The sequence below is a fragment of the Castor canadensis genome, chromosome 15 (genome assembly GCF_047511655.1).
Source record: "Castor canadensis chromosome 15, mCasCan1.hap1v2, whole genome shotgun sequence".
Lineage (NCBI taxonomy): Eukaryota > Metazoa > Chordata > Mammalia > Rodentia > Castoridae > Castor > Castor canadensis.
This window is the reverse complement of record NC_133400.1, coordinates 95,268,138-95,282,056: the sequence shown is the minus strand read 5'-3', so window position 1 is coordinate 95,282,056 and position 13,919 is coordinate 95,268,138. Positions and strand designations below refer to the sequence as shown.

General features: G+C 36.0%; 1 protein-coding gene and 1 long non-coding RNA gene across 11 annotated transcripts in view; one reads left to right on the top strand and one right to left on the bottom strand.

The window, feature by feature from the left end:
• Nucleotides 1–13,919, top strand: part of Zmynd11 (zinc finger MYND-type containing 11) — a 91,031-nt gene that overhangs the window by 26,196 nt on the left and 50,916 nt on the right. For 9 of the 10 annotated variants that reach the window (XM_074056778.1, XM_074056773.1, XM_074056769.1 and 6 more), the window contains exon 2: nucleotides 4,648–4,782. In XM_074056778.1, the coding sequence (XP_073912879.1) occupies nucleotides 4,667–4,782 (116 nt within the window). In that variant the 5' untranslated portion in view covers nucleotides 4,648–4,666. Of the gene's footprint in view, nucleotides 1–4,647; nucleotides 4,783–10,282; nucleotides 10,399–13,919 lie in introns of those variants that run through there. The other variant, XM_074056776.1, reaches the window with a different exon arrangement.
• LOC141417556 (uncharacterized) lies at nucleotides 242–3,955 on the bottom strand. The gene is made up of 2 exons (XR_012442204.1): nucleotides 3,722–3,955; nucleotides 242–672 (listed from the first exon to the last, which is right to left on the bottom strand). It is a non-coding gene; the product is annotated as an uncharacterized lncRNA (long non-coding RNA).

Sequence of the window (13,919 nt, the reverse complement as noted above, 5' to 3'; positions counted from 1 at the left end):
AACAATATATTTATCATCATATATTGATAGTACCAAATGCTGGCAAAGATTTGAAGCAACACAAAATCATTCATTGCTGGTGGGAATGCAGAATGGTTCAGGCACTTTGGAAGGTGGTTTGGTGGGTTTGTTTTTTTTTCCCCACAGAACTAAACTACTCTTACTGTACAATCCAGAAATTATGCTCCTTGGTATTTATCCAAATAGACTGAAAACTTACATGCACACAAAAACATGCACATACAGTTTGGAGCAATTTTATTCATAGTTGCTAAAACATATGCAACCACGGTGACTTTCAGTATATGAGTGAATACATAAATTGTGTTATATCCAGCCAGTGGAGTATTATTTAGTGCTAATAAAAGAGCTTTGGAGTCATGAAAATACGAAAGGAAGTGAAATGCATATTGCTGAGTGAAAGAAGTCAATGTAAAAAGGCTATATGATTCCAAGTATTTGTCATTCTGACACTGCCAAAGGTTGAGGGGTAATGGAGATAAACTGGTAGAGCAGAGAATTTTTAAGGCAGTGAAATAATAACTTGTGATACTGCTGTTTGCTTCTCATTATCCATGTGGGGGCACACAGTATTGGTGCAGACTTCTGTAATCCCAGCACTCAGGAGACTGAGACAGAAGGATCTCAAGTTCAAAGCCACCCAGTGAGAACCTATTCAAAAAACCAAACAAAATTTAGTAATTTTAAAAAGTAGTTTCAGCTGAATTACAAAGTCAGTAATAAAAGACAAATTATAAAAAACCGGAGAAGCATGCAAGTAATTATTTTCTGATCTGAGTGTGGAGGCACTTAGAAAAGTAATTATAAAGGAATGTGTATTTAGATCTCAGTATCATTTTATTTATTAATGTGTAAATTTATTAAAAAGTTAATACACAAATTAGAAAGTAATATGAATATTTAATTGAAAGGTAATTTAAAATTGCTAATAGGCTTGAAGAGAGTTTCATACAATGAAATACACATTAAAACAATAGGATAATTTCTAAATTTTATGTAGTATTTGGTGCAAATATTTGAATATCTGTTTTATGCAACAAAATCAAAACCCTGAACCCACCTCCCTCTGCTACCCCATCTCTGCCCTGCCCTCGGTTTTCCTGTCCTCCCACCTTTGTGCTTATCACTCCCTTGCATTTCTGCAGAGTTTTCATACACATATGTATGTATGTATGTATGTATCTATATCTGTCTGTCCATCTGTTGTCATGCAATGCATTGTTTAATTTACGTTTTTGGAAAATATCCCCAACCTGTTTTATTCTCTCTCTCCATTGTGTGGTGGTGTAAACATTCCGTAGAGTGAGAACTGCTGTGAGACTGGATTTCTAGGAGCAGGGAATCTCACTATCACCTGGGGACTCATTAAAGTGACTTGGAAGTTTTTAAATTTTGTTATTTTTTAAACTACGAGCCTCTTGAGAAGCACTTCCTAAGGAGCCACTTTTACTAAGAGGAGTCTGTTATATTTCTCAAATGTATTGGAGCAGGAAAGAAAGGTTGAGGACTGGCTTAATGATTTCTACAAGTCTTTTGAGCTTTTCTTTTTGATGTCTCAATCTTTGATAAAATGAAAATGAAAGCTCACTCTGGGGTCTTGTTTTTTACATAACATTTGAATTCAGTAATTTCATATTGAAAGTTTAGCATGTTCAAACTATACTAGGTGCCTTGAAAAGCATTAGATGTAAAAATAAGTGAGACATGTCCATAGTTGAATTAAATAATTCTTTTGAGGAATTTATACTTAATTATACAAACAATATATTTGTAAAAGATGTGCAAACAAATTGCTACCAGCATACAAAAGACAAATGGGTTTGAATCCAGAAGGAAAGATTGTAGGGAAGACTGCAATTTGAGTAAGATGGAGAAAGGACAGGGAAATTAGTAAAGGGGCAAGGTAGAACATTTCAGGTAGGGAGGATTGTTTAAAGAAAAGGAGGAGAGCTGTGAAATTTGGGAAAATTTGGGAATTTAAGTAATACAGTTTGCTAGTACTCTAGTATACATTCCGGTAAGAATGGACTGAAAAGTTTCGTTGGCCACATCAATATAGCCCTAAGTGATCAGCTGTCTATTTTTAGGAAACTCATTTTCTAAGACTTTTTTTTAAATGAATACCCAGTTACTATGATTTTCTTGTATTTGGCCATATCATTAATGATATTAGCTAGACGAGAGAAGGGTTTCTGTCGTGCTTATTGCTGTGTCCTCAGAGTATAGAAGCATAGCTGGTATATAACAGGCATGCATGAAATACATATTAAATAAATGAGTGCATTTAGATTTCTAAGAAAGAAGAATTTGAATGATTGTACTTTAGAAAACTTGTCTTCATAGGCTGTTTTTTGATACTTTTTTAATATGCCGCAAACATCATTATATTCATGTGACCTGGGTGTCCCCTCTCACTGTTGGCATTGTTCTGCTTGGACTCAGTAACTAGTGATGCTCTGATAGCCTGCCTTTAACACAAGCAGGGTCTACTGGCTACCGCTTGATCCAGGCAGATTTCAGAAATCTTTGATTTTAACTTTACATTGCTTCATCTTTTAATCTTGATTTTAGTAATTTCTAAGAATATATGACATCACTTTTATTTAGTCTCCACTATATCTTTGTGATTGTTAGATCATGTTATATTAATAGCTATGCTTAGTATTATTTTAAAATGTTAGTTTGCTGTGGTATTTCTGAAAAACTATTCTTAATTTTGCATACTATATTTTGAAAGAATAATTTATACCTATAGCTTTGTATTATTTTCTAGTGTTTGTTTCAGTGATTACAATGCATCCTTAATTTACCATTGTCCCACTTGTATTAATATGATACTTCATCACATAAAATATAAGAAATTTACAATAATATTCTGTTTACTCCCTTCTCCTATTCTTTGTAGTATAGTTCATCATATATTTTACTGGTACATATGTTATAAGCCTAATGACACCTGTCAGTTATTTTTCTTTGCTTTAAACAATTGTCCTTTAAATAAGTTAAGAAAAGAAACATTGCATTTTATATTTTCTTATATTTGCAGAGTTCTTCATTTATTTCTACTCAAGTTTTACCTAAGCTAGAAGTAGCATATCTCTTGTTGGAATTCTCATTGCAAATTCTGGACCATTTATAAGTCCTATATGACCTCACAATTAGTGGTTCCATGTTCATTAAAGATTTCCTTTGCCAGTAGTAGGTTGTTTCCTGGCAAGGATGATTTATACATTTAAAAACACTTCACCATGCCTGTCATTCATGGTGCTTTAAACCAAATGGGCACTGTATATTTTTTAAGTGTATTTGAGTGAAATTTTATTTTTATCTAAACAATGCAAAATTTCATTTGTGTCATCTGATAGGGCTAAGTGGTGTTATTATGATACACCATAAGGAGTCTCTTTCTACTTTCAATTCTTACCAGTAAATTTCTTATATTAGGCTTATCACACTCTGACAGTTGGCACTCATGTACAAACACACTTAAATAGTGAGGCTTCTGTACTTCCTACAGTGGTTCCTCTTAAAGCATGAGCACTCACAAATTGTAGTTGTCATTTTATTATCTTTCAGTTATCTACCTATGTTTATACAGAACCAACCTGTTTTTCCTCAAGTTTTCTTTAAAACTTAATACTGATCTTATTTTTTTAAATCTCTCTCTCTGTGGAGCAGAGAGTAGGAAGGAGATACTCACCTCACTCACTGTCTTCCCTTTAAGATAGAAAGGTCAGATCAAGGAGATTCCAGCTGTCCTGGCTTCATGCTCACTTTACATTCAGGACATAGAGTTGAAAGCCAGTGGGGTCCCAATGCTGGGATTCATCATGGAAGAAAGCCCCCAAATTCCGAAGACCTACAACTTCCCACGCCCAGATGAGAGGCCTCCTGTGACACCATCGCCCGCCAGCGCCCAGGCGCTTTCTTTATCTTGCCAGCACACAGTTGGAAAGTTAGCTCAAGGGGTGGTGGCTCCTTTTCAGCTCACTCAGAATATTAAAATTTGAATGAAATAACAGTGCTGTGTCCTGATGATGTTAATAAACATCCCTGAAATCAGCATCTAATCCAAGAACTGGACCCTTCCTAATAACTTGTGATGCTCTCGTGTACTACCCCCGGCATTTCACATCTCAACCATGGTTTATTTTTTTTAATGCTATTTTCTTATGTATATAACATTGGAATTTTTAAAGCCATGACTAGAGTCAACTAAAATGTCAAATAGGACACATTTAGATTCCATTTTGTATTGCTCAAATTCCCCACAGTATGAAGTCTAAAAATGAAACTTTCTTATAGTATTTCTGTGCTTTAGAAAAAAACTTTTTTCTTTTTTTTAATATACTGATATAAGATGTCCACTTGTTTTGCTTAGGAAAAAAGACCTTTTCAACATTTTAGATTTTAGAATGTCACTCTTTATGAAGTAAAAGTGAACGTAAGTTTTTATGAATTAAAAATGTGGTGATGTGGATGGTAGAAACTAAGAAATGTAGGTAAGGCTACATTCTATATTAGTATAATCCGTAGTCAAGAGCTGCTGAAAATATTACTCACGTTGATACTGATTCCTTGCATAATATATGTTTTTTTGCTTTATGTTTTTGTATATTACTACAGCTAAAGAAGTAAACAGGTCATGGCACGCTTAACAAAAAGACGACAGGCGGATACAAAAGCTATCCAGCATCTTTGGGCAGCCATTGAGATTATAAGGAATCAGAAGCAAATTGCCAACATTGACCGAATCACAAAGTAAGTAAAGTTAGGCAAAAATATCCCTGTAAGAGCTCATGTAAGACATTGGGGAAAAAGTCCAAAAATACCTTGTCTACTGTGCATTGAATGTATCATGAAGGACTGAAGACACTTTCTGCCCTGCAGAGTAACTTTTGTTATATTTGTTTCCCTGCATACTTTTTAAAGTAATAAAACTTAATTTATGTATTTTAAGTGTTTGGCTGATTTTTTGGGTTAATTTAGATAGAATTTCTTTATGCTAATCCATCCCCATATTTGTTAGATGCTGTCTATAAAAATGGAAAACAAATTCACAAATGCCGTTTTGGTCTTTATTACTAAATAACACAATTGAGTTTTACACATTTTTGTCCCTTCCCTGTATTCTGGTGAAGATTATAAAGGTTGCAGATGAGGGAAGGAGCTCGAAGATAGAGAGAGATAAGTGATAAACCACTCTCACTGTGCATTCACCCCGGAGTCATGGAAGCCTTCAGCTCCTATAGGCTAGTAGAGAAAGAAAACACTGGACAATACTGTATGGAAGATAAGAATAAAATAAGTGCTATGTTTAAACTGAAGCGAGTAACTTGAGGCTTGTTAACTAAATACAGAATAAATTATAAGAAGGTGATATTGACACAAAAACAGTTTTTAAAAAATCTTGTGCTTAGTGATAGAGGGCTAGACTAGTATGTACCAGGTCCTGGGTTTAATCCCCAGCACTGAGGGGAAAAATAATCTCAAAGAGTAAAAACCATAGTTTTAAAAATATTAACATGCTTATAAAAGAATGTTGAAATATATTGTTCTCTGGAGTAAATGTTTTAAATTAAAAATCATGTAAGTTTGACCAAACTATTTCAATGTCTCAGACTATTTGCTTCTTTCTAATCTCTGGAATCTTTCTCTGGAAGTTTAAGGGACATTTTCTGAAGCTTTTGGAATCTCCTAGTACCGATGTTACTGCTAAGGTGGGAGTATGGGTGCACATATCTGCTGGAGCATCATAATACCTGTGTGTGTATATGTATGTTAAACTGTAGCAAAAGGTACAGAGATTGTTAACAGAATGCATCTTCTCACTTTACATTATTTTATTCTTTCTTCATTAATATGGTTTTGAATGGTGCCAAGGCATAATTTTCTTCATATCTTAAGATAAATAGATTTGTTTACCAACCAAATAGTCATGGTTTTATAAGTCTAATCAGAATATGGAAGGAAGGAAAAAGTGAAAGAAGGAAGAGAAAAGGAAGGAAGGAGAGAGACAGAATGGGGGGGAGAGAGAGAGATAGAGAAAGGTAGGTAGGTAGGTAGATAGATAGATAGATAAAAGAAAGCAAGCAGCACACAGGTTAAGTGTTTGAGAGTGCTTCCCAGTGTGACTTCTGCCCCATCGCTTCTGAGAGGACTGTCATATTCCTTTTATTACAGTGGCTCACTTTAGAGTATGCTATCCTTCTTCTATAACATTAATCACATTTGTAATTATATCCCTGATAGACAGTGAGCTCCAAGAAGGAACTATCTAGGGAAATGCCTAATCTAGCACATTTGCTTCTTGGGTAATTTTACTTCTCTTGCTTGTTACTCTTGCCTAAGGTCAGGTAGGAAGTACCACTAGACTGTGACAGGAAGTCAGATCCTTTGCTCCAAAGCCTTCCTGATCTGCATTCTAGGTTAATTTCCAGTCAGGTTGCTCTGCTTAGTTCTTCAAGTTTGAACATAGAAATATCTTTCAAACTTTAAATGTATCTTAAGTCATTGAAGGCTTTACTAGAGTTATTGTCAAGGGTGCATGTGTAGTTGTTTCTCTTTCTGTTAGGACTGGTGAATGAGTGGTTCCATTACGAAAGTAAATAAATAAAAGCTACAGTTTCAACCATGCATTAAAGGTCACGGTCTCTCAGGCTCTTAACCTGATATATCACTGTCTAGTTTACTTCTGTGTAATGATTTGATTCAGCTTAGTTTTTCAAAAACGTTTTTTATTTTAATCTATAGGCTTCTCATCTTTTTTGTTGTTGTTTTCCTTTGGGATTTATTTATTTGTACTGTGTCTTCCCTTGGTCTGGCTTTTCCTGTGGAGTAGTTTGACCTGTGGCTCATTGCTCTGTACTTTATGGACATTGGTGACTGCATTTAGAGGCTGGTCTGTGGGGCCAGACTGTTCATGGGTGGAGGTGTTCTACTGTCAGGAGATATATGATGTTGAGTGTTATTTCATGATGTCTGTGGCCACTGATGCTAGATCCAATAATTCACTGAAGCTTGAAAACGTCAATAACCTGTTTTATCATTTACTTTAAACTATAATACTTTCATAAGGACATAAGCCTCCTATCATCTGGTTGGCTAGTGTGGCATAAGTCCATATAGGAAAGGTAGTGTTTCTTTCTCTTTACTTGATAGTTTTTAAAATAGCATCCTCTGGTGATAACCAAGGATGTTTTTTGTGTCATTTGTTATTCTCTATTGAGTTGTCTTTATCATCTTTTTGGTTTTTAATATTTTTGTTCTTTGCAACTGTGTTTATCTCTGACATCTGCTGTGCGTTTACTTGCTGACTACCTAGTTTAACTTTATTTCTGGTTCCCCCGCCCCACCTTTTTTTTCCAGTGCTAGGATTGAACCTCGTCTTGACTTCTGAAGTGATTGTCTTCATTTTTCTTTAAGTGTTTGGCTCATTTCTAAGGTTTTTCTAATTCTTACTCATGGCTTTGTCACCTCACATCTCTGCTAGCACATCTCTTCTTGTGTTTTGAAGTAAGAGGTAACAGTCTTCCTCTCTTCTGTAGACTTATATTTTCAGGGTGCTTTGGTTGCACAGATGCTAGTCTGCCCTTCAGTCACAGTGCTTCTCCCTTGGTCATGTTGATATGAAGTCAGTTTTCCTGACTTGTATCTGGGGAAAATGGTTCTCGATACTTTTTCTAGATTTATAACTATAATGTCTCTTTTTGATTTTTATTGCCAGAAACGTGACCTCATGTTTCCTGGAAAGGGTGTTTCTCTACTTTTTCTCCCTATTTTGTTTTCTGGAACTGCCCATTCTTATACTGAAAGTCTTTTTAACTGACTTCACTCATGTTGCATTCTTATCCCTGGCATTTTGCTGTAACATGGGGCTTTGCCCTGGATGGCAGCTATGGCTGCTTGATTTTGAGCATTCACAGGGCACAGTGCTCTCTGGCCATTTAAGACTTTGCCATGAATTCATGCATTACTGTGAATCGTCTGCAAGTGGGAATTTAGCGTAAAAACCTACCTGGTTGCTGCTGCTCTTCTTAGTCTGGCCCCACACTTTCCAGAGCACCTCTTGACTGTTTATTCTCCTGTCCTCAGTGCGAAGACACTGAGCTCATCGCTGTCTCCTGCACAGGTGTCGGGATCAGTTGGACTGGAGCGCTTGGAGATTTGCCCTCACCTGCTTGAGTTTTAGGATGCACAGGAATCCCTATACTTATGTTTTGTATATGTTGTCCAAGAGTGTTTTGTTGTTGAGATTTAAAAACTATGCTACCTTTGACATCTTTCCATTCCCAACAATCTTGTGATTTTTTTTCTTAAAACAAAGCAGAAGAACTCTTTTAAAGACACTGAATATTTTCTAAAGTCCAAAAGCTGAGATGAAAACATTTTTAAAAAGTCTCTTCTCCAGAGGCAAATCCAAGAAACATACATTTTCTTCACGTTCCTATATAATTCTTGGCATATCTGAATCAACAGTACTGGCCTCTTCAAATACTGGATGAGATCCTTACCATAATAAGATTTGTGTTGCAGTTTTAGAAAGGAATTCTCTAAGCAGAATTCACAGCTTTTTAAACTGGTTAAGTCCCAGTGAGCTCTAGGCACTGATTATAATAATCATTAATTGTTAATAATTACTGTAACAAAATAATAAGAGAAACTGTGACCTAAATGTTCATTCCACCTGATTCTTTTTTTCTTTTTCTTTCTTGTGTGTGTGTGTGTGTGTGTGTGTGTGTGTGTGTGCGCACGCGCGTGTGCACATGCTGGGGATCAAACTCAGGGCTGTGCACATGCTAGGCAAGTACTCTATACTGAGCCGCATCCCCAGTGCTTGTTTCTTTGAGACAGCGTCTTGCTATGTTACCCAAGCTGGCCTCAAACTCACAATCCCCTGTCTTTTCCTCCCAAGGGCTGGGATCACAGGCATGTTCCACCAACCCAGGCTGTTCCACCTAACTGATGACATGTAACTTTCAGAGTTCATACTAGTGGTCTTGTGGGGTTCTCAGGATAACCCCCTGAAAGGAGTTCTGAGTCTTTTTCAAATAGTTTAAAAATATGACTTCTTTAATAAGTTCTGTTGTTTTGTCAAATAGTCAAAATGAAAGCAAAATACACATGAATTTAAGTTTTTTTTTTTATTAATAGTTAAGCTGTCTCTTTGAGTTAAAGCTCCTATTTTATAAATTTGATTTCATACTGTAAAATTTTACAGGTGTTCTCATTTGAGAATTTAGCAAACAGAAATAACTTTGGCCTGTCAGTAAAACCATTTTGCATTTTTAGAAGCTGGAGGATGTTTCGTGATGTTTCTTTCTTTCTTCTTCATGATCTTATTTTTATTTATTTATTTTATTTTTGCAGTGCTGGAGCTCACACCCAGGGTTCTGCTTGCTAGGTGGGCACTCTACCACTTGAGCCGCACCTCCAGCCACATTTTAGGATGTTTAACCATCTCTGAAACAGATAAATCATTTTACATTAACAAGGGAGTACGGTAGCCAGCTTAGGGTTATCCATGAAGATAAGCAAAAGAGCATTTTCTCTTTTCAATTCAAGAACCTATAGATGCTAAATTATAGTTGGTACATGTGAATTCATCAATTTTACGTCATTTGGATGGGTGTTATTATAGTAAAACTTTGAAATACTTGGTTAGCTAACATTTATGTTAGACAAGAATTTATAAAATATTTGTATGCTTAAGATGATGTTAGCTTTCATGTTACATATTTCAAATCAAGATGCAAAGGATAAAGAATTATAGTGAAGTGAAACTTAAGCTTTCAATCTCTGACTCCCAATACGATTCATAACTCATTGTCATGTTATTTCTTTAAGTGCATCTATATTTTAATAGCTTAATAAAACAAGTTACCTATATCACTCTTTTGCTCTTTAATCCAGATGTTACTCACATCTAATTTGGATAATTATAGCATGGCACTAGCTTTACAATTATTCTGAGTAGTTGTTACAAGTATAAACATGCATTTTTGAAATTAGAATGGGTTTTATCCTTGTCTCTGAGGCTTTATTGGCGGAGGTAAATTTAGCTTTTACTGACTCCTGGAAGCAGCAATTGAAGAAGATACTGTTTAGGTTCCTTCCTCTGAGTCAATTTGATTTTGTGTTTCGAGGGGTAATTATATTGTGACTAACATGGTTAGACTAACATTGGATTGGTAGACTAGTCCCATTCAAATTGATGTTTCAGAATAGGGCATCAATTAATTACATGTATTGCTTACTTTAGGGTCAAATCCCACTTAGAAAATGTGACCTCTGACCTCTTGTGGCATGTTTGGCATTGAAGTGTCAGAGTTCTCCTGGAGTTCTTCCTGTTGCTACAGACACACATAAATCCGAACTGTAAGTCCTCTTCATGCGTAGGTTCAAGTTACAACTAGGTACACATCACTTCTCTATTTATTTATTAGAATTTAAGTTTACGAAGCCCAATTTCTGGGGCTGTTTAAGTGAAATTTTGCTGTGTCTTTCTGTCAGTTTTTATTTCCTCATCATAGTAATTGGAGGGGAGGAGAACGGCTATTGCCAGAGAAACCGCTCTATGTATAATTTAAATACAAATCAGTTTAAAAACTACCAACCAATATTACCATGCCATCCATGTAATCCCAAGGATTCCTCACAGAGTACTTTACTATATTGTCATTTCTGCCCGTTGATTTATTCTTTTTTGTACATCTTAATATCTTATGGACTAACAGGTGTACCTCACCACTGTTACCACTTTATAACATCCTGACAGAAAAAGTAACTGATTCTAGGAAACCATAGTCCACAATGGCATTTTTTTCCAGTGTGCCAAATTCTTAAGGCATTCACCTTGCCTGTTTTCAGATATTTGACATTTCTATTGTGAAGGAGACATACTGGAATTTGAACTCAGGGCCTCGAGCTTGTTAGGCAAGCTCTCTGCCATTTGAGCCACACTCCCAGTCTTTTGGCTTTGGTTATTTTTCAGGTAGTGTCTTGAATTTTTGCTTGGGGCTGGCCTTGGGTTGCGATCCTTCTACCTCTGCCTTCCTTGTAGCTGGGATCATAGGCACGTGCTTGTTTGTAGCTGCTGCTCCCCATGCTCCTTGTACCCCAGGAGCCCTGGGCTCTCTGCAGGCCTGCTGTTCCCTCTCTCTGCCTGGGATTCCCTGCCCAGACTCCTCTTTCAGTAGTAACTGAGAAGCCTTACACTAACAGCTTTCTAAGTTTTAGATATGATTGTGTTCTTAAAAATCTCTTTATAAAATCCAAATACCTAAGCAGGGCATTTGTACCTCACTCTTTACAATCAGATCCCGACATGTCTTTCTTCTTTTCATCCCTGGCATCTCCCCACTCACTGTTCCATCTGATGAGATTGTTCTCAACTGCCTGAACACTCTGCGGATGTTTTATTTTCTATTTTTCCTTCACTTATGGACAGAGTCAGAGCCATTTTTTAAGCTCCAACTCCTGATAGCCCTTTGAGATTTGGACACATTCCTTAGCTTGATTAACCACACTCCCCTTTTTGCCCCCATAGCAATTGTTTGAAATTCAATTTTATCATTTATTAAAGTTTCTTATCATCTTTGAAAAATATTTTTGCTGATGTGAGCACCTTCAGAGTAGAGCACTTATCATTTCTGCCTTTGTGTGTTCGCATTAAGTGCAGTGGCTGGGATGTTAATAATAACGTACGTTCAGGCTGGGACCATCGCTCAGTGGCAGAACGCTCGCCTGGCGTGCACGAGGCCCTGGGCTTAATCTGCAGCATCACACACTCACATGGATACAGTAGCGGGTGTCTAGTTGTGTTAACTGTAGCAGTGGCTCCTAGGAGGGTTGTAATACTTGATAGCATTGAATGAGTCATCATTCTGACAAGCACATGCTTTATATGATTTACTTATTTTCACAACTCTGTCAAGTGCCATTCGTTATCCCCATTTGCTGATGGAGATAATGAAGCCCAGGAAGGGGAAGTGAGTGGCTGGAGCTGTGCGAGTTGCCCAGGGCAGACAGAGCTCAAATGCAAAAATAGTTCTGTCTGATGTCGCAGTCAAAAGCTGTTAACCATGGCATGTTTCCTTCTGATATCTAATAGATTGACACGTGTATCCTTGCAAACTTTGAAATTTTCAAAAACAACACTGATCATTATACAATATCTCATTTTCTCCTCAGAACCACCCTGTGAAGTTAAAATTTGCTCTACTATAGATGAAGAATATGAAACTGTAAGAATAAATTATCCTAGATTGTTAGAGTTAGGAAGAACATACTTCTTCAGAATATATTCTAAAATTTTAAAATAAATTAATTGGTAAAGGCTTCATAAAGTTGCTACTTAAATTTTCAAGTTGATTACTTTTTGTTCAGGGCAATTTTAAAATAAAATGTTTAGTTGCCATAAACATCTAGAAAGGAGCTAGGGCAGAATATTACTATTTTAAAAAATACTGTTTTATTTCTCAAAGTAACATAAACATATACAATTCTTGGAAAATAATCACAGTTTCTCAATCCAAACTCAAGTAAGATCTTCATTTTGATTTATTTTAAGTTGTTTTCATGTTGTTTCAGCATTATTTATGCTTTTTCTGTGTTATGACATAGTCACTGTAAATTACTTTTAATGCTTCCACAATATTCGACCTGATGAGACTACACTATAATATACTTTGAAAGGAAGGAGGAAGGGAAAGCAAGATACATTAACAATTATTATGAGTTTTATCTTTTTGCCCTCAAAACAGTTACACAGGGTTGGCTTTATTAATTTTATTTCACAAATATGCAAATAGAGATGCTGAGAAGTTAGGTAACTTATCCAAAGTCCTGCAACCAGTAAGTTACACAGCTGGCATTTGTTCCAACTTCTATGTGACGCCACAGAGACCTCACATTTCCACTGTATTTCAGTGTTAGCTCTATGTACCATCTATTAAATTTTTATACTAACTCTTGAGTGTTCCAATTATATAAATAGCCATTTATACAAATAATGAAGTTAAAACATAGAGGAGTAAACCACACTAAAGAGCAGGAAGCATTTACTGAGAGCCTACTAGGTAGATGGCCCTGAAGCCTTCTCTTATCATAACCCATAAGCAAGTATTATCCTCTGCCTTTTTAATCATCATGGTGCCATTGTGGTACACTAGATACCTTGGTTGCTTTCAGGTTTTTCTCTGTGTTCCACATCTCCTTCCATCATAGTAAATGTGCATGTCCAACTCTTCCGTGACTGATAACAGTATCTTCTTTTCAACCTGCATGAGGACATCCTTGGTATGTATATCCAGAAACAAATTCCTCCTTGGCTATAGGATATGTAAATGCTTAACTTGACTAACTCTGAAGAAGGGCAGCCTGCATCCTCATGCTTGTTTGCGCTGGTGCACAGGGATTTATTTCCTTCTTTATCTGCATATCCTTAATGTCTGCATAACCCAAATTTTATTACTCAGATTGATGCTTTAATTTCCATTTCTATATTCATTAGAGAATTCAGGCAGATCTTGGTGTGGTATTCTTGGGCTTCCTTTTCTGTGGGTGTCTATTATTATCCTTTGCTCATTTTCCATTGGGATTGTTATGTTTTTCTGTTGATTTGCAGAAGTTATTCTTTTTCTAGGCATTAATTCCATCAAGGATTTTATGCTCTGTAAATATGTTTTTTATTCTGTCATCTGTTTAAATTGTTCCAAAATGTTCTTTATTAAACAGAAAATTTTAATTTTGGTGTGATCAAATTCAATTTCTTTTTTTTTCTAATATTTTCTGCTTTTGAAATTTTATTTAAGAATTCTTTTTTCTTAGGAAGGCTACAAGAATATTCCCTACATTTTTTTCTTTACTGATCTTGTAGTTTTACCTTTCACAGTTAG